This window comes from Falco rusticolus, chromosome 6 (assembly GCF_015220075.1).
Source record: "Falco rusticolus isolate bFalRus1 chromosome 6, bFalRus1.pri, whole genome shotgun sequence".
In the NCBI taxonomy this organism is placed as follows: Eukaryota; Metazoa; Chordata; class Aves; order Falconiformes; family Falconidae; genus Falco; species Falco rusticolus.
The window spans coordinates 46,225,030-46,246,613 of record NC_051192.1 but is presented as its reverse complement, the minus strand read 5'-3'; the positions used below and the strand labels follow the sequence as shown (position 1 = coordinate 46,246,613).

Below are 21,584 nucleotides of genomic sequence, written 5' to 3'. Positions count from 1 at the left end.
GGAAAAGTCAGTATGGCGTTTTTAGAGCCCCACAAATCAACTAGTTCCTTGAAGGAGTTGACAGGTACAGGTGTGATTTTCAGCAGGATCTCTGTCCCAAAGCTCTTAAAAGGTGTCAGGCTATGAGAAAGAATGTTCTCCCACGGGATTAAATTGGTTAAGGAGGTAGGCATTAATTGTTCCATAGTCTTCCCTTACTTTAAACAAGGAGGGGAGTCCTGCTCGGGGCTGTGCTCCAGCCTGGGATAAATGTTCTTTTAAAAAGATGAGACTGAGGCGAGAGAGGTCACTGTCAGTATGGAATTACCGGTAAGCAACAAGAGCAACGCTGAAGTGTTTTAGTAATCGTAACAAAGCAGTGTATTAAAATTCAGCTTGTGTGCAGTTGATAAGGTCTGTCCTCAGCACTCAGGACTGCAGCCTGCTGATGCTCTGGGTCCTGGTCTGTGTCCAGGTCGGTAGGAAGGTGCACAGATTTGTCAGATGGGTGCGTATTTTTTTATGCACAGGGAAGCAGTCCTCCACAGAAGAAATTCTTATGTGAAGCTAGATCAAGCCATGGCTGTTTTTTCCAGATGGCAGAAAATGATGACGCAGGATAGAAAAGCTAAATCCCAGCTAAATCTCAAGAGCAGCTGAAGGAAAGACGTTCACGTTTGAGGTGCTGCCCTAGCTGCAAAGCGGGGAACTCATACAGCTGTGGTTCTGATCTACATTAAATCGTAGGTGATTCAGGAGCATCAGTACGTACTTGCTTTTGCTCCAATTTATCCATTCTCTTTCAAGTCCACGTTCTGGGTAGGCAAAAGGCATCAAGGATGACAGTGAAGCCAAACAAAGTAATTTTCTGTAGAAAGACCAGGCCTCATTTGCCAGCTAGACTTACCAGAAAAAAGAATGAAACTGTTGAGTTGGTCTCTGGTTTTCTAGCAGTGAGCAGCAGCTGTTTTGGTAGCAGTAGCAGCAGCTCATATAACAAATGTTTCATGATGAATGCAAACAAAAGCCAGCCCTGAAATTCCAGCTCCGCTATGTACGCATAAAATATAAAACCAGTTCAAAATAACATAATACTCAACTTAAGGGATTTTTCTCCCCCTCTAAATAAATTCCATATGAGCATTAGTGTTTAGTCTGCTTGGTTCTCCGGGGCTCACCCAGAAAACATTTTTATTATACAGGCTGAGGGCAAAAAGTGAGCATAAAAACAGACCAAGAAAAAAATACTTTTAAAAGAAGTGCACGTGCAAAGAGGTGTGTGGTTTGGGGGAAGGTTTTGAGAATACCAAACATGCTTACTGGATTGAAATTACTGCTGATGTTTGTGAGTTGGCTGAATTCACTTGCCTCCAAAATAGGTCTTGGAGGAATTCTTCATGCACCTCCACGCAATTTGGTTTCTGGAGATGGCTTGTGGTTTTAAAGACATCTACATGTGAGAAGACTGTTATGCCCTCTAGCATGAATGGCTTTCCAGATAGCTAGTGGGAGGATTTCTGGGGAATGCAAGCTGCTGATGAGTGCATACTCAGGGGAAATGAGGGTATTGGAGAGAAAGGAAAATATAATAATTGGAGACTCAGGAGAAAAAGAGCTATCCAGGGGGCAGTGCCTTAAATTGTTATCTTCCTCCAGTTGTTCAAGTTAAACAAGTGAAGCAGGGAGCATTTACCCATCCCTCCCTGCTTTGCTGCTTGCTGAAAGTCTGGAGCAGCATCTGTTGCCTGCCCACACAAGCACTCCCACTCTGTTCTCAGGCCCTGAAATACTCTCTCTTCACAATCAATTTTCTTTCCCCATGGCTTTCTTAGACTCCTCTGGTCAGACTTCTCTGCAACTATGGGTTTAAACAGCTCTGTGCATCCACCATTGGAAGAAACTTTATTTCTTGTGTTCTACCAGATCAGCGATAAAACAATATACCCTATTCCTGTGCCTGTTGCAGTGTGATTCCATCTAATACTTTTTGTGTAGTGAAAATCTGAAACCAGGTAATTGTAGCAGTCTGTCTTCTTCCATAGTGTTTCTTTCAATTGAGTTTTGGTGGGTCTGTGAAGTGGTGTTCCTGTGTGATGCATTGCTGGCCTTAGGCTACGTGTGTGTACCTGTGAGGCGTTATGAGTATCATATCTTTGGTATTACCAAGCATGCAAATGCAGGGCTCAGAACAAAATCTGTATGCTCGTCTTGGTCTTTGCTCCTCTTGCTGCTTGTCTGCTTTGATGAATTACCAAACAAATAGCTACGCGATTTGATTTCTTGCTTTTTGTGGAGTGGAAGGGGTAAAAAGAGATGCATAAAGAGCACCGTTGAACCTAGCAAAAAAAAAAAAAAAAAAAGAGGAGAGAGGGGCTGGGTTTTTCTGTTGTTTACTTGTTTCTAGCCACAAAGAAGCACAACACAAGTTACTGGGAGAGCCCAGTGCCTGGTTGTGTTGGGCCTGTGTTGAGGGAAGACGTGGAGCACGCTGGTGTCGCTGCAGCAGAGTATCTGGTGTGTGCCTGCCTTGCAAGAAGCACATGTGTGCACAGTCTGGCCGGAGCCCCCGGTGCTTTGCAGAGCTGCACTCTCAGGGCTTGCGGGATGTTAGGAAGTTTGGAGGTTTATGGCTTGGGCAAGAGCATGTGCTTTTTCTGTTACATAAAATGAGAGTGCAGGGTTAATGTGTGGCTGATGTATAATATACATCTCCTGAAAGCTAGTGGAAATTGGATGTGACAGGAATGAGAGTGTAGCCAAAGCAAATTTATTTAAAATGTTGAATGAAAATATTCGTAGAAAATTCCATTTTAACCTAAATACCACTAAATATTTTGCTGGACGTTGAAGTCTTATTTTTATTTTTTAAGTTTTTTTCCGCTCTCCGCTGTCCCTGTAAGTGCTCTGCCAATTTCACAGTAGCTGTGACTGATCTTTGAAGGGTCTTCAGGCAGCTGACAAACCTGATTTACTTCACTGGGTATTGACACTACTTAATGTCAGATGCTTAAATTATGTACCAGGGAAACTGAACTCTCTGCATGATCAGTGAAGAGAAGTAAATGGCTGTTTATCTCTCTGGGGGATTGTTTGATGCCCTGAGTGGCTGCCTGGAGTTCAGCGGAGTATTTCTCACTCGTGCTCTGTACCAGTGTACAGTTGGGTAGAGACGGATGCTGCCAAGGAGCTGGTATGCAGTAATTGTTTGTAGGAGCAAGGATGAAGTATGCATATAAAACCAAAATTTATATCATGCCGCCTTAGTGCCCTCCTTGTCTATCCAACAGATAGATCTGTGCATCGAGTGCTATTTGAGCCAAGCTTTTGGTGGAATTTTGGGGGGCTTTTTTGTGGGCTTTGTTTGGAGCTTTTTTAGCACCCTTGGTAGTTTCTTCTCTTGCAGTGTTTCCGAGAGCAAAGTCTATGACCTAGTTCCCTGTGGGGCAGAGAAACGCAGAAGCCCAGGACTTCCTTGCCAAGAGCAAAGAAGACAAATGAAGAGGAAGATCTATTCTGGTAAACTCTGAAGAAACCTCTGTGTGGTGACCAAAGCAGCTGCTAGAACAGTGCTTAGCATAAATGAACTGCAGAAGGCAGGAAACCGGGAGAAGGAGTTGGATAGTAAAACTATGAAGGGTTCTTGAATAGGGTGAAGCATAGCAGGACCAGCTGGGGCGGGGATGATGGTCAAACCAACCTGCTCAGGTGTTCGGCAGCAAGGTAATTTCACCAGTTGCTTCCTCCATGTTCTCTCCAAGGTTTTTTGGATACAGCACATGAGATGCGTCTCTGGTCTTGCGCTGTCCGCAGCTTCTGTTGCAGTTGGAGGAGTCCTCAATCTGTTTTTCTGCACTGAATCCTAGTTCATAGGGACTAGCGTCTGTCCAGTTTCACCATAAAGGTATCAGGTAATAGAGTTTTCCGCGTCTTCCTTAGGGTCATTATTTCAGGAATTGTTGATCTCTCAGGTGTGGAGGTTTTATTCCCCTCTAGATTCTTATCCTATCCGTTCCCATTCTTAATTTACTTAAGTGGTAAATTCAGTGGTAAATTTTGAGTGCTTGTGATGGCAATCAAAAGCCATTAAAGGACAGGGTATAATCTGGGAATCCTGGATGCCAAACAGCATTTTGAAGAGGTCATGATCTTCCCTGGTTACAGGTACTTGGTTTAGCCCATGATTTTGTGTGTTAAACCAATTGATTTTCTTCAATGGCCAGGTGAGGTGCTTAGTATGAAGGATGTACACTCATTTCGAGCACAATGAAACAGATTTCTCTTGTTAAGATTATTTTGTTTTGTTTGCAAATGACAAATTGTTCTTTCCAGTCAGCATTGTGAAAAAGGGTGAGATGAGTGCTGCTGGTGCCCAAGCCCTGGAAAGAAAGGCATTATCCTGATAGATGTGTATATATATATGCACACACACATATATAAAAACATCCTGATATACATATATATATGTCTTGATATACCAAGAACAGCAAGAAGGCACTGCAAGCCCTTTTTGTAGTCAACAGTTTTCACCTCTTATTAGCAGAAAATAACAGGGACAAATTGCAGCTTGTACAGCTTTGCTGGTTTGGTGCAGATATGCCAGTGCAGGTGGCTGATTGCAAGAAACCTCAGTCTGTCGTCTTATACTTCAGCAAACAGCTTACCAAAAATGTTAACCCAGTTCATCCAGAATTTTCACTAGCAGAAGAGCAGTGAAATTGCAAAGCACATTTATCTGTATAATGAAATTGAACATTTGCTTGGCATTGTCTTCTGCTGCTGGTAGAATATGGTCTGAGGTCCCTGGCAGGCTCCAATACTTTGCAAAACACATTATTTAGCCTATTTTAAGGGCAGACTCACCACTTAGCTAAAGGTTCTGCTTTGAATCGCTGAAAATTATTTTCCTTGGTGGATGTTTTTGCAAGCTACTTGTAGAAATCAATGGTTTGAGCTCCTGCTTAATTCAGCTATTCAGTTCACAGGCTGCTTCTGTTATCCTTCCAGACCACATCTTGGTGTACATCCCACTTGTGCTACAGGTTTTGTTTTTAACAGAAATAGAAAGTTAGCGCATAGACACTTTGTATCTCATGTGCAGCAAGGGAAATTCTCCAAGTCCCAACACATCTTTTCATATTGTATACACATGTGTGAATAATTTTGTGAAGAAATGGCACATGATACATTGGTATATTTTATTAGCAATTGGCAATGCCAGACCAACATTTTGATTTCAAAGTGATGGCAGAACTTACACAGATTGCCACTGAAATCAAAGGACAAATCTAGCACCACATCCCTGTTTCTAAGTCTTAGCAGACAGACTGGTTAATTGAAGGAAAAAGAGATACAACAAAAGTATTTTGATAAACAGATGTCACCCACTTTAAAGTGTGGAATCTCAGTTTAATCTTTCCCATGCTACATAAATAGTCCCTTCACTTCCTTCAGCCTTGTGGTTTTTCATCCTGCTGTTATTCAGACCAAATGAAGAAAAAAGAAAAAAAAAAAAAAAAGTAGTTATATTTATGAGGATTCTATATTTGCTCAGTTTAAGGGTTTTCATTTCTTCAATAAATGCTCTGGGAATATGCCAGAAATGCTGTCAACCACTGTGGCAAGCAGATGGATGAAGTTTCAGCTGAATGTGAGGTGCCCAGGTTACCGTGTTTAGAAACTGTTGACTGTAGTCACTGGCCACATCAGAGTAGCCTGTGAGGAATGTATTTTTAAAGAGCTTGGAGTCAGAATTTCATATCTCTAGTACCCACAGTTTTACATGAGAACTTGGACTCCATCTAGATCTGTATATTTAGCACTAAGACAAAACCTGATTGCATGCATTGGTCTCCCAGCGAGTGCTGAGCCTAGGTCAGAACATGCGCCTTAGGGCTCTTCTGCCATGGGTAAGTCCATATACACATCCAGCGCGATAGGTGTCCCTTCTACATATGCCAGGCCTCCCAGAGATTAATTTTCATTTTTTGGACAGGCCTTTACAAAGCTCCCTTGATTATTTTTTTTGCATTGTTTTCTGTTACTGTGGAAACCCTGAATATGTACCATTCTCTCAGATAGCTTCTTCATCATGTTTTTAATCATGTTTTCCACAGAATTTTATTAAAATATTCTGGGTTTTTTAGAAAAAATAATATATTCAGTGGTGTCTGCAGATTTTAAAAAGCCGATCATTTATGGTTTCAGGATTTCTTTGAACCATTAGGCAGGAGTGAAATTTAGGCATATATTCTTCTGGTAAACTTAGCAAATGGAATAGTATTTCATAGATTCAGAATCAGGTTTGTTGTTTTGAGGACTATCTGTTGAAATTGGGCACTGAAATGTTAACTCTTGGTTCTTAATGGTATTTTCTGTGTTACGTTACCAGGTAAGTTAAATTTACTTATAGGTTTCCCTCTTCCTTTTAGAATTAGACTGTAAAGTTGAAAAAAAGTCTTGCGCTGAATTGCCTTTTTTGTTAAAGTAAAAGAAACAGTCTCAGTGTGTGCTTTGACACAAGCAACAGTTCAAATCTGTGGTAAAGGCACATGGGTTGTCATTTACTTCTGATTCTTAAATATTAAAAAAGTTAAAATTAGTTACATTGTATGGCTTTTTAACCACAAATTACAGCATTTTCCATTAATTATTTGCAGCTCTAATCATACCATCTCAAAAAGCATCTGACGGAATTAGAAAAAGTGCGAAGCTGGGGTCAGCCCACCACAACAGGGTTTCTCTCTTTATCTTGATGAAATTCAGTGTTGCATGTTTTCTGAATAATGTCAGGGGCCTTTCTTTTGCCACTCCTGAAGATCACAATGTAAAAAATCACAATGTTCTTCAACAAAAGCCTGGTTTTTTGCAGGTTTAGTGCTCGTTTTAATATCCTCACTTCCTCCCAAAATTTGTTTTCTTGGAGAGCTCTTCCTAATTGCTATCGCATCCTTCCAGGTTTCTATCCCATTTTATCCTTCTTCAGAGGTATTAATGTTGATGTATGCCCATAAATACTGAAATGGAAAGAGGGAGGGGTTTGTGCGGTATAACCTGGAAGCATGATAGTCATTATGCTAGGGCTAGTATTGTCATTAAATCAAAACAATGCAGTTATCCTGGAAGCTTTGATACTAGCCAGTCTCTCTAACACTGGAATGAAACTACTAATTGAAACACTGCAGACATAAGACAATTTGCAGGACTAAGTGCAGGAGCAGTGGCTTTTTATACCCTGTAAATCTCCCATTCTGATCCAAGGGTGTTTTCACAGTACTCAGCTAATTCCTTTAATGTGCAATAGAGTTAAGGCTACTAAGAATATACTTCCTGTAAACAAGGTGATAGATGGCAGAACGATGTGCCTACATATCTCTTCCCTGTCAGCACAGTAATACTAAATGTGAGTTGAGTTAAAAAGGATCATTGACCAAACTCTTGTTTCCTCAATGGATTGCTTTTGGTGCTGACACACGAGCAAGAACGGTCAAGGTGTGCTGGAGCTGATCACAGAAGTCACTGAAGGCAGGTGAGGGAGGCTGGCTGCTGCTGGCTGGTGCAGATGCATGGGGTGCATTGGGAGGTCGTCTTCTGCAAAGATCTTGGTCTCATAAGTATGTGTCAGAAATGACATTTCCCCCTTGATTCAGGAGGAAAATCTGTTGCCCGGAATACAAAGCAAGTACGTGCATGTGTAAATTTCAATGGTGTTTGAACAGCATCTAAGCACCAAAAAATGTCCTGTACTCACTTATATTAACCTAAGCAGATTAAGATCACACTTCTCCTTGAATTGGGGCCTGCTTCTGAAAACTGTCAGGCATAAAAATAATTGCTGTGGGAAGCCTCCTGCCACAGCTCACTGAGACACAATCTTGTGACACAGCCTCTGAGGCAGTTCACCTCACCCAGGCACTTCAGTGCTCGGAGTCAAACAGGTCACGCCAGACCCAGGGATTTTCTTCTACCTTTTCAAGTCCTTTTCATCCCTTGCCTGTGCTGCTGCAGTGCTGAGGTTGGACGAAGAGCCACTGCATCTCTGTATAACCTCTGCAACAGCATCTGCCTCTGAGGTTGCAGGGAGGCGCACAACCTCTCGACTTGCAGTGAACCCCACGTGTCCCAAGCTCCCCATCGCAAACCAGGGCTGCAGGCTCTGCTACAGCGACACCAAAAAGCCCAGGTGTGAATCCACCTTGGCTTGGGTTTAATGACTCTGTGGAAATGCAGCAGGAACCTCGGTCACTGTGAAGTCCTGAGAGAGCTAGATGTTTGACTTACCTATCTGTGGGACTCTTCAAGGTCTGCTTAGGTGCATAGAAATGTCTGCCTTTTTGTGAGTGAAGACGCTCACCCTTCACATGAGCTTGTTAATGCAGGCATGGAAGGGTTGCCTGGGCCTTCCTGGAAGGAGGAAAGACACTTTCTTGTTTCTGTTTCATAGTAACTTTGAGAGGCATGAAGACCCTGGCCGCCTTAGGGCTTAGCCCTGTTGAGACATTATACTTTGTCTTCCAGCATGAGCAGTAGAGAATCAAGACATTCCCTCTCCAGGAAAAGCATGGGGTGAGAATTGCATTAGCCACACTAGAAGATTACTCTCCTCTCCCAGGACTTCCAGTTAATATAATTGCCCTTCTTTTTAGTTTTTTTCTCTTGCTGAAACAAGCCTGCCTGTGTTAAACAACAGACCCTTTTCCTCGGTTTTGGCCAGAGGAGGAGGCCTTTGTCCCAATAGCCTGGCAGCTGGCCAAGGCAGTCGGGCTGTGGGCCAGGAGGGGGTGAACTTGAAAGGAACAGTGTGTTGTTTCTGCTCTGGTAGCATTCTTCCTTCTTCACCAGTGCCTCAGCCCCTGGCCGCCTTCAGTCGCTCATTATACACAAAAGAACCTAAGGGCAAAAAGAGAGAATTTTCTCTGGACTGCCTGTAACTTGCAATAATAAGAAATAAAGCCATTTCAAGGCTTTCAGTTGTCTCTGTGCAGACGGAGTTGGGAGAAAATCTTAGAACTGGCAAACTTTCTCACAAGGGAGAAGAGAACTTACAGGGGTTTTTTTCCTCCATTTTAATAGCAGCTTTTGTACAGTAATGTACATCATCCTGTCTACTGGAAGTGGTTTGTACCAGAACTGGTTTTACCTTGGCAGCGTATAAATTTTGTTATTGGCCGTTACTTTAGTCCTAGTTAGTATTTTTGCTTTTGTTTCTCATTTCAGTAGTTATTCTTATATAAAGCAGTAAGCAGTCATACGCATGCTCTAGGAAGACAGGAAGAGACAGCGCTTGGGGTTAATAATTATTTAAGGCTGTGTTCTCAAATTTCTTTTGAAAAAATGTAGTGTTACTTCACATTCCTGCAGGGACCGATACTGCAGAGTGGTGACCACTAGTTTGGAACAGCCAACAACTGGGAAAGGTAGCAAACTAGGTGTTCAGACATCTTCCAAAAATGACATTCACACTGAGGTACCGCAAAGACACTGACAAAAAGGTTTTCACAAGTGGAGCTTCCGACTTGGAAGCTGACACATGCAAGACATTTGGAACTTCATCTATGAAAGACTTGGATGGATCATTGTGTCATTCAACTTGGCTCCTTGTGTGCTACAGGCACCACACAGTTTCTCTTACTTCTGCACAGACATCAGTAACTGGAGTTGGTTAAGTTATCCAGTGTTGATGCAGAACTATCAAGTGATAGCAAATCAACTCTTCTTTTTTTTGTCTTTTGTCTTTTGTTTTGTTCTAGTGATTAGTCACCTTCACCACTTTAAAAAGCTGTGCCTTACTTGCAGTCCGCGTTTCTCTGGTTTCTGCTTCCAACCCTTCAGCATCCATAGTTGTCTCACCATGAAAATATGCAGATTCTGTAAATAAGTCACCTCTCAATCTTCTTTTTTTTTTTTTGTAAGCTGACCAAAATGAACTTATCATCTTTCTCTGAAGTGTCCCTTCCAACCCCAGTGTTCATTCTGAGGCTGTTTTCATACCCTGTCTAATTTAGGATGTGATTACAAAACTGGATACTCTGTGCCAGTGTTGCACTCATCAGTACTATATATGGAAATAAAGACACCTCCACCTCGCTCCATCCCTCTTACACATCTGAAGAATGCTTTTTCCATCGCTTCCTTTCTGTGGACAAAAATCATAAACAGCAGTCTCCTGTGATTCAAAACACAAAGCAAGATGCCTGCTCTAGGTTCTCAAGTCCCTGGCTGTATCTCTGCAGATTTTCCGCGTAACATACCTGTGGTGAAGCTTTTCCTGCTCGTGAGCATGGCTGAAATTTGTCTCGATCACTGCAACTTTATCTTCTCTCTGTAAAAAAGTAATAATGCTAGTATCTGCGTAACCTACTATGCAACACTGTTCACAAGCAATGTGTAAGAACCTGTTTTTGAAGTCAGATCCAGATTTGACTGGATCTGTTCAATAATACTTGTACAGCTATAAAAGATACATTAGAAATTGCATACAAACTGCGACCATAGTAATTCTTTCGGCAACTCAAACTAGACAATCCTGGCATTTCCTCTGCAGATAACTTTGGTTTTGGCACCTCCAACTCTGTCTAGTTCAACTTAGAAGTTGCTTAACAGCAATAAAAGTACCTGACCACATTTTCATAAGAATCTGCCTTTTCGCTCTACCAATGTGGGTTAATTTTCAGCTTTTGTTTTTTTCCTTCTGTGTTAGCTTACCTTAGCTGGGAATGCAACATTAAAGTACACCAAGTAAAGGAGTCTCTTAGAAGATCCTGTTGAGATTTGCTACTTGACCACATGTAAGATACAGCATGTTTCCAGACTGAGGCAGCAGCAGAGGCAGTGTGTGGGACAGGAGGGTTGGCTGAGGTATCCCTTGCAGCTGGAAATCCACGTTGTTGGATCCACAGCTCGGAACTGGTAGGAGCAAAGGCATAACACTGTGAAGTTTCCAAGAGGAGAGCTGGACATTTAATGATAAATACTTACCGGCTGGAGAAGAGACCTCAGAGAGTGGTAGATGTTTACAGAGTATGGAGAAAGTTATATATTTGCTTTGCTGAGTGTGTTGTAAGGCAAGTGTTTCATAATAGTGATATAATTCCTTTAATAGCTGGAGTAGTATTTCAGAGCTCTATTGAACGCGTATCACTGTTACATTGTCCAGCTGACAGCCAGACCAGTGCAGTGTTGACCTCTGCAATATATTCCCAAAATATGTTACTTTCATACTGTAGGAAGATGTTTATTTTCAGCCTTATTGGCCCAAAGTACTTCTAACATGAGTACTTTGTGTGCCACAGACCTAATATTATTCTTTTTTTTTTTCTTTCATGTTTCTTCCTTGTTCTGGTTTTGTGCCATACCTCCTTGGTGTTTACATCCTTGAGCATTAGTAGTTGTTTGATGATGTGTTTTTCAGATTATCTCTGTGAGATCTTCCTGTCTAATCTCTGTTTTGGCATCCCTTCATTTTTCTCTGCCAGGTTATCATTCTTTGAGCTCCCTGCATTTTGTCCATGTTAATGTTAATAATGGAATTATATGAGGTTAACAGTGACATTCTTCCCTCTGGTTTCCTTAATCATTGTAGTGTAAGAAAGAAGAAAGAGCATTGTTGTAACTGTCTCATCTAGTTCAGTCTCTGTCACTGGTGGCCATCATTTTGCAGCATCTGTGCTAATTACAGTCTGGTGTATTTGCTTCCAAGATTCCTGTTTGATAAATAGGATGTCTGATTTGCCTAGGATTGCAGTCTCTGGAGTTCTAGGTGTTTCCATGACCCCTGGAGTGCTGTCCTCTCGGAGGGTTCCGTATCTGACCTTTAGGGGACAGGTCATTGCTATGTGCCAGTGGGCTACAGTTCTCCTAATCCCCATTGTGCTTTCAATGTCATTCCATGTTATCAAAGTGGCACAATGATTTGAGACAGAAACGCTAAAAGAAAGAAAGCATTGCAAGTGAGCCTAGCATAACTGTCCTCCATATGCACAGAAGTGTATAATCTTTATCTACACATTGTTAAAACTTACACCTTATTTTGTTGATGTGAATAACTGAGAAGAGAGTAAACTAGCAAGTAAGGAGGTTAGTAACTGGGACTCACGGTGTTTCAGACAGACAAAGCAAGTAGGTGCTGTGGGACAAATTACCGCTTACTTTTTCATCAACTTTTGGTTTTAATACACTCCTTCCCAGTCAGCAGCTGTAAGGTTTTCTTTACTGTCTGTGCTTTCCTTTCGCAAAGTGAGCCTAGGCGAGGCGCTCAGTCGTGCAGCCCAGCCACAGTGCACCGTCCCTTCTCCCACCTGGGACCTGCCCCAGGCTCAGCGCACTCCTAAGCAGTAGCAGCCCAGTGATTATTGGAAAGACGGCACGCAAGCCAAACACATCGACGTCTAATCTGTTCTCCCAAAACCATCCTTTCCCAGAAATCCTTCAAAAGCCTAGCTAGAAATTTCAAGTTTGGAAAGCAGACCAATTGTGCCAGAAAATTCTCTGCTGAGCTGCGGTTAGATATTCTGGGGGGAGAGCATTTCTAACATAGCCATCAGAACCCTGTTTTAGCACCGCAGCAACTGCTTGAATGGCATATCAAGCAGAGGCCCTCACCAATTCATACGTCACATTTAACCACAGTGACATACATTTACTTCCATTTAAAACTGCGGAGAAGTAGGTATGTGCTGCAGCTCAGCTGCATGCGATTGAAACGCAGGGCCTCCCCGCGTAGTTCCAGGAAATGAGTTTGCTGTATCTGTGACAGCCATCGTGTTCACACAGCCCTAGAGCAGCAGAACTCGGTGTGGGGTTTTTCCACTGCAAGCATTAGCTGGGCAAGGCCACGGTTACACTTGCCTGCAGCAGTCCTGCGCTGGCTCCACTGGGTCACCTCTCCCTGCCAGTTCCCTGAGGGTGCTGGGCTCCCGGCAGTTTCATCCAGCAGCAGTGGAGCAGTGATGGGGAGCAAGCCTCTGCATCGCACCCACCAAAATGGCAGGGCACTGGAGAGAGCATCAGTCCAAAAATCTCTTCTGAGGTGGAGAATGCCTTTAGGATCATTTTGTCTAAATATGGCAATCCAAGGGGTTTTGAGCCACAAAGTATAAAAACCACTTTTCCCTATGGTTTGGATTGCTGCAATGAGTAATGCTGGTTTCTTAGTTTGGGGAAAAAAAAAAAAAAGTGAGAGTGCAGAAAGTAATAGTAAATATTCATCACCTGGTAACCCAAAAGAATTTAATTTTATTCATCCATATCTGCGTACCAATTTAGTCTTAACTCAAGGCATGAGCAGGCAGCACTGGGAGGTTGGGTTACTGTATAGTACGTTCTTTTTCGTAATTTAAAAGAATGCCAAAGCAAACACAGTTTAAAAAAAAATAACCCTAAAAAGTAAATGGTGTAGTTTGTTGCCCTCCATATGGTTAGCTGTCTCAAAGGTCATAAAACGGGGGTCCTTTGGTGGGACAGCTGGGTTTATGTAGCATATGCAGATTGTTATTTTGGCTTTAAGCCAGATCTACCTAATTTTTCCACTTTGCTTCTATGATGAGGAGAGGTGGTTAAGGTGACTTCAAGGGGCAGTTCTGTGATTTCATTCATATTCATATTAAAGAGCCTTTTAAAAGTATTTAAGATTTTAAACCAGTCTAAATAAAATTCAAGTGCCAAAAAAGCAAAGTTCACTTGTTTTATCGAAAGGCTGAGCCTGCAGCCAGGCTCAGCCCCTGTTTGCACCATCTGACAACCAGCACCTCACAACTATTCATGCACTGCACTTGCAGATGATGATACTGTGAAGCAAACCAAGAGAAGCCAGAAAATCTACATTGCTCCTGTAGCCTTCCAGATTGTGGCTGCTTCTGTCTGTTTGTATGCATACATCTATAGATGTAGGTGTGTGCATAGAGCAAAGAATTGCACACATCCAGGAATACCCTGTGCCATGACTGCTGCAAATTCAGAGAAGTGTATTTTGCTGCTTTCTGGCTGCCCACCGTGAGGCTGGCATGCAGCACCTGGCTGCTTTGGCAGATGGGGTGCCAGCAGGCTGCTCCCTGCCTGGCACACCACCCCTCTGGCTGGTCCTGCCCCACACTGACCACCAACCCCCCAGGAAAACAGTCCAGTGCTTTTCACCTTGTCATCCTTGGCAGCACTCCTGGGCTGAACACAAGTGCCTCTCTCTGCTGGGAGGAGCAGCCACCGAAGAGAGCTGGAGCTGTAAGAAGTGGCTTTTCCTGCTTAAAGTCCTGGAGGGATCATATAAGTAAAGAGCTTTTTCCAGCGACGTAAATGGAGTTTTCTGTAACAGAAATAACCTATGTAAAATAAAAATGAAGTTGGCAAGCAGTATAAAGGCTTAAGCTTAATAAGTGCAATATTTAGTAGTGTATATTTGCTGCTGAGTTTGTAAAGAAAACCAGACTGCAGAGCTGGCGGGAGCTACCAGCTAAGTGCCAGAAAGAGGAATGTCTTGAAGTGTTCAATAATCATAAGGGAGCGTTTGCCTTCTCACCCGCGGACAGACTGAGTACAGTGTCCTTCCTGGAGTGTAGTCATCTAATACCCACCAACGGCAACTTGAACAACTGACTGGGAATCTTTAAAAAGATGAGACATTTCTTAGTCTATTCCAGTCTATGGGTATAGAGAGAGAGTAAGCTCTTGGGGAGCCCAAATATTTTCAGCAAAAATATTTCACGCCCTTCACTAGCTACAGGTAGTGCTTTCTATGCTAATATCTATTTTAAATGCAAGCGTTTCATGATCCTTCCTCTGTACCTTTTCTTAGCTAGACAGCACATTAAAGATTGCTTCTTTAATTCAGTTTTTTATATTATAATCATTTTACTCCTATCTAAATAGAACTATGCAAATTGATAAACTGTGAATAGTCAGTAACTATAGAGCATACATCACCATACATCAGTGTAATTAACAAAGAACTCTATGAAGTTGTTGAATTACTTATATATATATATGAGTAGAGACAAGACTTCAGTGTAAAGAATTATGAAGTTTGGTGTAAAAGCTCTATTTCATTACAGAACAGCATATTTTAATTGTTACCAGCTAATGAAAACCATTCTTTCTACGTTTCAAATTACCCTGCTGTAACTGGTAAGCAAAACTGAGAGGGAGAATACCTCTTTCAGATACAACTTTTTTCTCCTGTACCAGATGTGCGTGATGCAATGTAGTCAAATGAATATGAGAATGTCCAGCTCAGCAGCAGCACTTGCTGTCTCATGTAGTATTATTAAAATGAATAGTTCTCGGCTGTTTTTCTTTAATTCCTTTACTCTGAAGTAGGAAAATGTGCGTCCATTGTCTGAAAATTAGTATCTGTTTATTTGTCTGGATATCATAAGCTATATGAACATTAATCTTTTAGAATTTATAGAAGGCAGTTCATGTTCACATAGCTGTGCTCTGCCCTTCTGTTGTACTTTTCAAGATGTAAAATCTTGCAAATACCAACTTTTTGTCTAAAGATCATTGCTGGTGTGTTTGCTAGCTGGACTTACTAATCTTTTATTACCTCTTGAAATAAATGGGTTTGCCTTTGCTTAAAATTCCTCTCTGCTCTAAAAACTTTCTCTTCGTTACTTCTTTTGGGTGAGCATATTGCTTGTGGAATACTAGGAACCATCAATCCATTGCTTAGTCTTACCTGTAAGCGATTGTGAAGCCCTGTTTATCTGTAGAGCTGTGAAGCATGTGTTTAGCTTTGCTGGCAAGTGCTTCAGAAGACCCCAGTTAGGACTGCTCATGTGAGCAAAACTCTGCCCTTGATAAAATCCTATTTTGATTTAGGATCTCCATCTGGAAGTAAGAGTGGTCACTGCCACTGGGACGCAATTAGAAACATGAAATGTTCTTTGTTGTCTGCTTCCTTCTTGTAAGGTTTTTCTTTGCTGTGCTTCATAGCCTGACCCTTTAGAATTCCTCCAACCTGAAGCAATGTCTGACAATAAGAATTAGGTTTCCATATCAAAATCCAGCTCTTCTTCACTGCAACAGTTCATGTATGTAGTCAAGTGGAATATAGGGATTTCTGTTTGGCATTTGAGGCAATGCAAATAAAGGATATAAATACTAAGGAAAGAATGAGCAGCAGAAGCCAAGACATTATCCTGGAACAAAAACAAACAAACCAACCAGTTCTCATGCAGACCTTGCTGTTGTAGCAAAGAGCAAGGAAGTGAGGTAAGGACTGACAAGATTAAAATTAGTCTGTTGGCTTTATAGTCATGGAAAATGGCCTTCAGATGTCCCCTAGTCAAATGGCTTCCCTCAGGAGAGAATCAATTAATCTGCTCTTAAAATCCTCCAGAGATACAGGTTTTGTAACTTGTGTGCTGTACTGCAGTGCCTAACCATCCTTGGAATTAAACAGGTTTTTTGCTATTGTCTAACGGGCATCTCCTTGCTTTTATGCAAGACGGTTCATCTTGCCATGTCTGGACCCAGGTGTACTCTGAGGCTATTACAGTCATGTCCATGGGCACCACGCTCTCTCAGAGTAACACCTAAGGCTTACTGGATTGGAGCCCTAGCTTTCAGAAAACTTGATTATAGAAGCTACTAGTTCATCAGTGTAACATTCATCACTACTTCTAAAGAAAGTTGCGGTTGTTAGGGGGGTTGCAGTGATGCTACAGGTCAGTACTTTCAGCTTTTTCTGTTCTGTTTTTCACAGCTCATTTTCAGTTACATTTCTGTCTTGGAGAAGAAGAAAATACTTAGGATGCTTTGACAGCCAGTTGCCATCTGGTAGAAAACAGCAAAATGATTGCCTTGAGTGTTTGCTTTATGCCTTGTTCAAATACATTAATCTCCGGTGGTACAATAATCTGTTGAGAGAGGAGACAAAGAGGCAATTCAATATTTTTGTTAGTAGCTCTAATTTTTTATCAACAATAAAGGTGATTCTATTTCAGTTTACCAAAGCAAAAGTTGTAAAAAAGTCAGGTGAAGAAAAGCATACTGAAATCTTCCAATTCCAGGGCACAACAGGAAGATGAATCTATAATTAACAGGTATAACAGGATGAGAGAGTCAGCAGGCACAGTCAGTCTTGGGGTGTCATGTGGTGATGCCAACAATGCTCCATTGTTAGCATGAGATGGATTCAGCTCGTTAAGTACCTGTTTAGATTTGAACAATAATAAAGCACAACTGGGACGTGATGTAGTATGCCACATAGGAAATTACATAGGTAAGGCCATGCCTTAATCTTTTTTTTTAAAAAAAAAAGAAAGTTTAGGTCTGATCTCATTAACGAGCACCCACCATGTTGCTTGTTTTTGGTGTTTCTTTACAGAACATAGGAAACTTGGCAATCTGACTGTGACAGTGAAAAAGACCGTCCCCTCTCCAGAAGCAATACAGATCCTCTACCAGCGCATGAGATATGAATATGAGTTTTATTACTATGTCAAAGAACAGTTCCACCTGCTAAAGCGCAAGTTTGGACTGAAGTCTCCTATCAGGAAACCACGTCCCAGACCCGAGTTCTTTATTCCTTCTCCCCTGGAAACAGAGGAACCGATAGACGATGAGGAAGAAGATGACGAAAAGTGGCTAGAGGATATCTATAAAAGGTGATGGATGGAAGAGCTATCCTTTCTCTTCTGGTGACCCCTGCAGCTTTCTTAAGATTTTTTTAATTATTATTAAAAGTATTTCCTTAAGGAACTATGTTATGCGCAGCAGCATTTGAAACGGAACAGAAGAAACCATTCCCACATGCTGAGGCCATCAGGAGATACCTGGTTTTGCAGGTTTGATTCATTATACGATGTTGACTCTATAGCGTCCTTGCTATAGCATAGTTCAAGAGAGAAGTATCTACTGTCTATCACAAAATAACTTTTGGAGTAAAAAATAGTCCTCTGGGAACCTGCAAAACATAGAAGAATAGATTAGACAGTCTTGAAAAGTAAATTTTACAGACTCTCATCTCTTTTTCTCCAGAAACAAGTGTTTATTGCATAACACTGTGGCACTAACTACGGCAGTGTGAACTACAGACGGTGAGCCATTTGGGAAAGGTGCCTCTTTCTGCCCAGAGCACACCAGTATCCTGCTGGTACTGTCAGAGCCATCGCCGTGTCTGTGCACATCCAAGGATAGCAGGCTCAGAAAGGGGCTCATAATGGCTTCTGAATTATCGTGTGTGGGAGGAGTGAGGCTGCTATTCTAGCAAATTAATATTAGTGGACTTAAGGCAAGTTATAGGAACAAGATGTTTGCGGTAAACCCTTCTAGAGTGGAAAAAGTTACCAGGTCAGTGAATGGCAACAACAGATGAAAAGTGCAAGGCAGGGTTACCTCAATGGTAAGAGTTTTGCTTATGCAGTTGAGTATGTTTCTATTAAACACTGAAGGAAAAAGTGCAGCATGCAGTTTTTATGTTCAGGAAGGTTGTTTTTAGATTTTTATTCTTATAGGTCACAAATCCAAAGAGATACAGAAAAAGTTACTCGTTAAACTTCCATGATCGGGAACTCCTATGAAGCATGATCAGTATTTCTGCAATTGCAGAATTTAGTTGTTCACATCTGAAGCTGAATGCAGCTGCCCTACTAATGCAAACAGCAGACACCCGCTTCTAGCGTGGCTAAAAGTAAAATTAACAATATGGACATACACGACTTCTTTAGTTGAAATATTTTTGAATGATTAAACAAAGAGAAGCAGGTATGCTCTGTGAAACCAAAGCTGATTCAGTGATGCATTGTTAAGAGAGTCACTGTGAAAGTTGCCCTTGTTAATCACTACATTCTCAGCAAACACTAGAAAGGGGATGGGTGGAGGCTGGGAGGGGAAAGGAATAGCTCCAGCTCATGACATGGTGTGTCTGCAAGGTGTGTGTCCCCAGGGTTCCCTGTGACATGCAGGCTTGCCAGCTATTCAACAGCCTGCCGGGACTGGTGGTGCGGAAGTGACAGACCTGCAGGCAGCGATGGGCAGAGCTATTTGGCCATCTGCTCCGTAGCAGATTAAGGGTGATCTGGGGGGTCTTGATGAGGCCTTGGCCTCTTGCACACTGTTGTTGCCAGAGCAAGGTGGACTACTGGAGGATAATAGCAATTAATTCCTGTCCTAGAGCACAGGAAAGAAGCAGGGCCAAGGAGCTGCAGCTCCTTGCCAGGATGAGTCCCAGCAACACTTTAGCGGCAATGCACCTCTGTCCAACTCACGTCATTTCTCAAATACCTACCGGGCAATTTTTCTTCCTATTCTATGGCTGCCTCAGCAGTGTGTCTGCTGTCTGCAAGGTCATACTTCAGTTTGCAATAACAAGCAAAAGTTATTTTGTGATGGACAAGGCATATAAACTCGGACTAAGCTCGAATTTGCTTTCCAAGGGTTTCCTCTTCCACGAGCCTGCTGAGAGCCAGTAAACATTATGGCCCATCTCCATCACCAGTCAGTCTTTACTGTACCTACACGCAGAAAACAAAAATAAAGGAGTGCACTCATGTTAAGACAAGATGCTTGTAAATTACAGAAAATAATACATAGAAGATTCTGTTCTCGTTATTAACGTCCCAGGTTAGTGGTAGCAATGCGCTGCCACGAGGGATCATGTTAAAGAAAGCTGAAAATGGCACAGATAACAACTAACATATTAGCTAAAATATGAATCTGCTGCATTGTATATTTTAAGTGGTTTCTATGAAATTACATTGAAAGAGTAATGATTAGTTTACACACTGTGGAGTTGTTATATATTGGAAAGAAAACTAATATTCTCGCTTTCCTGAAATTCTGTTTGAATCCTTTTTGCCAGTGTTGTAACAGAATAATCAGTCACGTAACACATTCACCCTTCCTGCAAGTTCACTGCCGTTTACCATAAAGTCTATTTTTATCTGTTTATTTAATGGTATCTTCAGCCATCACTACTTATAACCTAAATACAAAACCTGTTTAATGATTTACGCGCTAGGTTTTAATGTTGTATTTTTTGTAACAATCAACCTGGCCTCTCTTCCTTGAATGGTACTTCATACATTTATCTGCCACATAGCATCTAAGATTCCTGGTCCTATGGCCTGTTTGTCTGTCATGAAATATATTTTACTTAATTGTTAAAAGGTACATTTTAAGCCGGTTAATCTTTGACTTATTTATTGAAACTTTTCAGCACATTCCAAATTCTAAGTTGCTCAGGAAGAAATTGATTTAAGTGGTTATATTTTGATCTGATGAATATTTCTTATTCCAAAAAGAAAATCATTGTTTGTAAGCCTTTAGCCCACGACAGCTTTGTAGGAAGTGCCATGCATGTGCTTGTAAATCTTTGTGGGGGGAAAAAGGCGGGTGCTTGACATGTATGAAAATAAGAAAACATATGTGTACATTAGCTTAGCTATAAATGAAAGCAACGTATGTTTTGGGATGAAATATTCTTTAACTTATTCGCTACCATCTCCTGAAATAGAAATAAGCCATATGACTCTTTATTTTTCAGTCCAGTGATGTTTAAAAATAAAACTTGTGCATTTCTTCCTAGCACCATAGCCCGCTTGCTTACGCTAGTTTTCTTGCCTGGGTACAGTGGCTGTAGGTAAGAGGACGGAGTTGCACCTAGCAGAGCAGGGCTGGATATGGCACAGCTTATCACCTGCTACTCATACTTGAGCAGCGAGGTGGGGGCAGGTTGTTCCTGGGTTATTCTATGTCCTGAACGGTCTGGAGGTGTGAGAGTCAAGTCAGAATTATTTTACTCACCTGAGATGTGCAGTAAGTACCCTGAAGTACCTTGTCTCGTGTGCTTTGTGGCTGCGAAGTAAAAAGAAGTTTTATCCAGGAGAAAAACAGCTTGGTCCCCATACGCTGCATTTTACTAGACGTGGTATTCGATGGCCAGGCGTAAAAGCTCCAGTAGTCCAGAGTGATGCTGTAATGCAAGTGAAACATCAGTGCTTTAACACTAAAGAGAGAATCAACCATTGTTAAAATGCAGGATTCTGGAAAAAAATAAATTTTAGTCTTAAGTTCCAAGTGACAGTGACAAATGGTGCGGGGTTTTGTTCCTGTTTAATTTACTTCTTTTCCACATAAACTGCGCTGATGATACAAGGCTAAGTCTGAGTATCTGAAGTGTTCTCTACTTAAATGTGGAGAAGTAGCTCGGCAGAACTGAAGGTATGTAAAATTGATGGTGTATTTGAAGCATTTCAGTTCCTTTGCAATTCTTTATCATTGGACCTTTGATGAATTGTTTGAATGTTATAATATAGAATGGTATGTAGTATCATAAAGATACAAACAAAATCACAAATTTTAAACACTGGAGAACAGATCTGTGCATTCCAGACAATGAATTCTTCCTCCTTTCAATACTTGATGTAATAAAAATATTTCATGTAAAGTGGATTTTTTGGCTTACAAACTGCATGCCAACTTGGGTCCTCTTATCAAACAAAAAAACATAGTCCACCAAAGAATAAAACTCTACGTCATCTAAAAAAAATAAAGGTCTGTGATTCCCAGTTAAGGGTAATGGTTCTCTGATCTTTCCTTCCATTTTAAGAAAGGGAACATCTGTGACATTAGACCGTGGCCTAAAACAACACAGCAACATTTTTGAGAGCTGG

The 21,584-nt window shown here is 41.5% G+C and overlaps 1 protein-coding gene across 1 annotated transcript in view; it reads left to right on the top strand.

Annotated features, from left to right (window-relative positions):
• UST (uronyl 2-sulfotransferase) overlaps positions 1 to 21,363 on the top strand; it is a 166,385-nt gene extending 145,022 nt beyond the window's left edge. Inside the window, exon 8 of the mRNA XM_037392589.1 lies at positions 17,297 to 21,363. Coding sequence (XP_037248486.1) covers positions 17,297 to 17,580 — 284 coding nt within the window. The 3' untranslated portion in view covers positions 17,581 to 21,363. The remainder of the gene's footprint in view (positions 1 to 17,296) is intronic.
• The last annotated feature ends 221 nt before the right edge of the window (positions 21,364 to 21,584 follow it).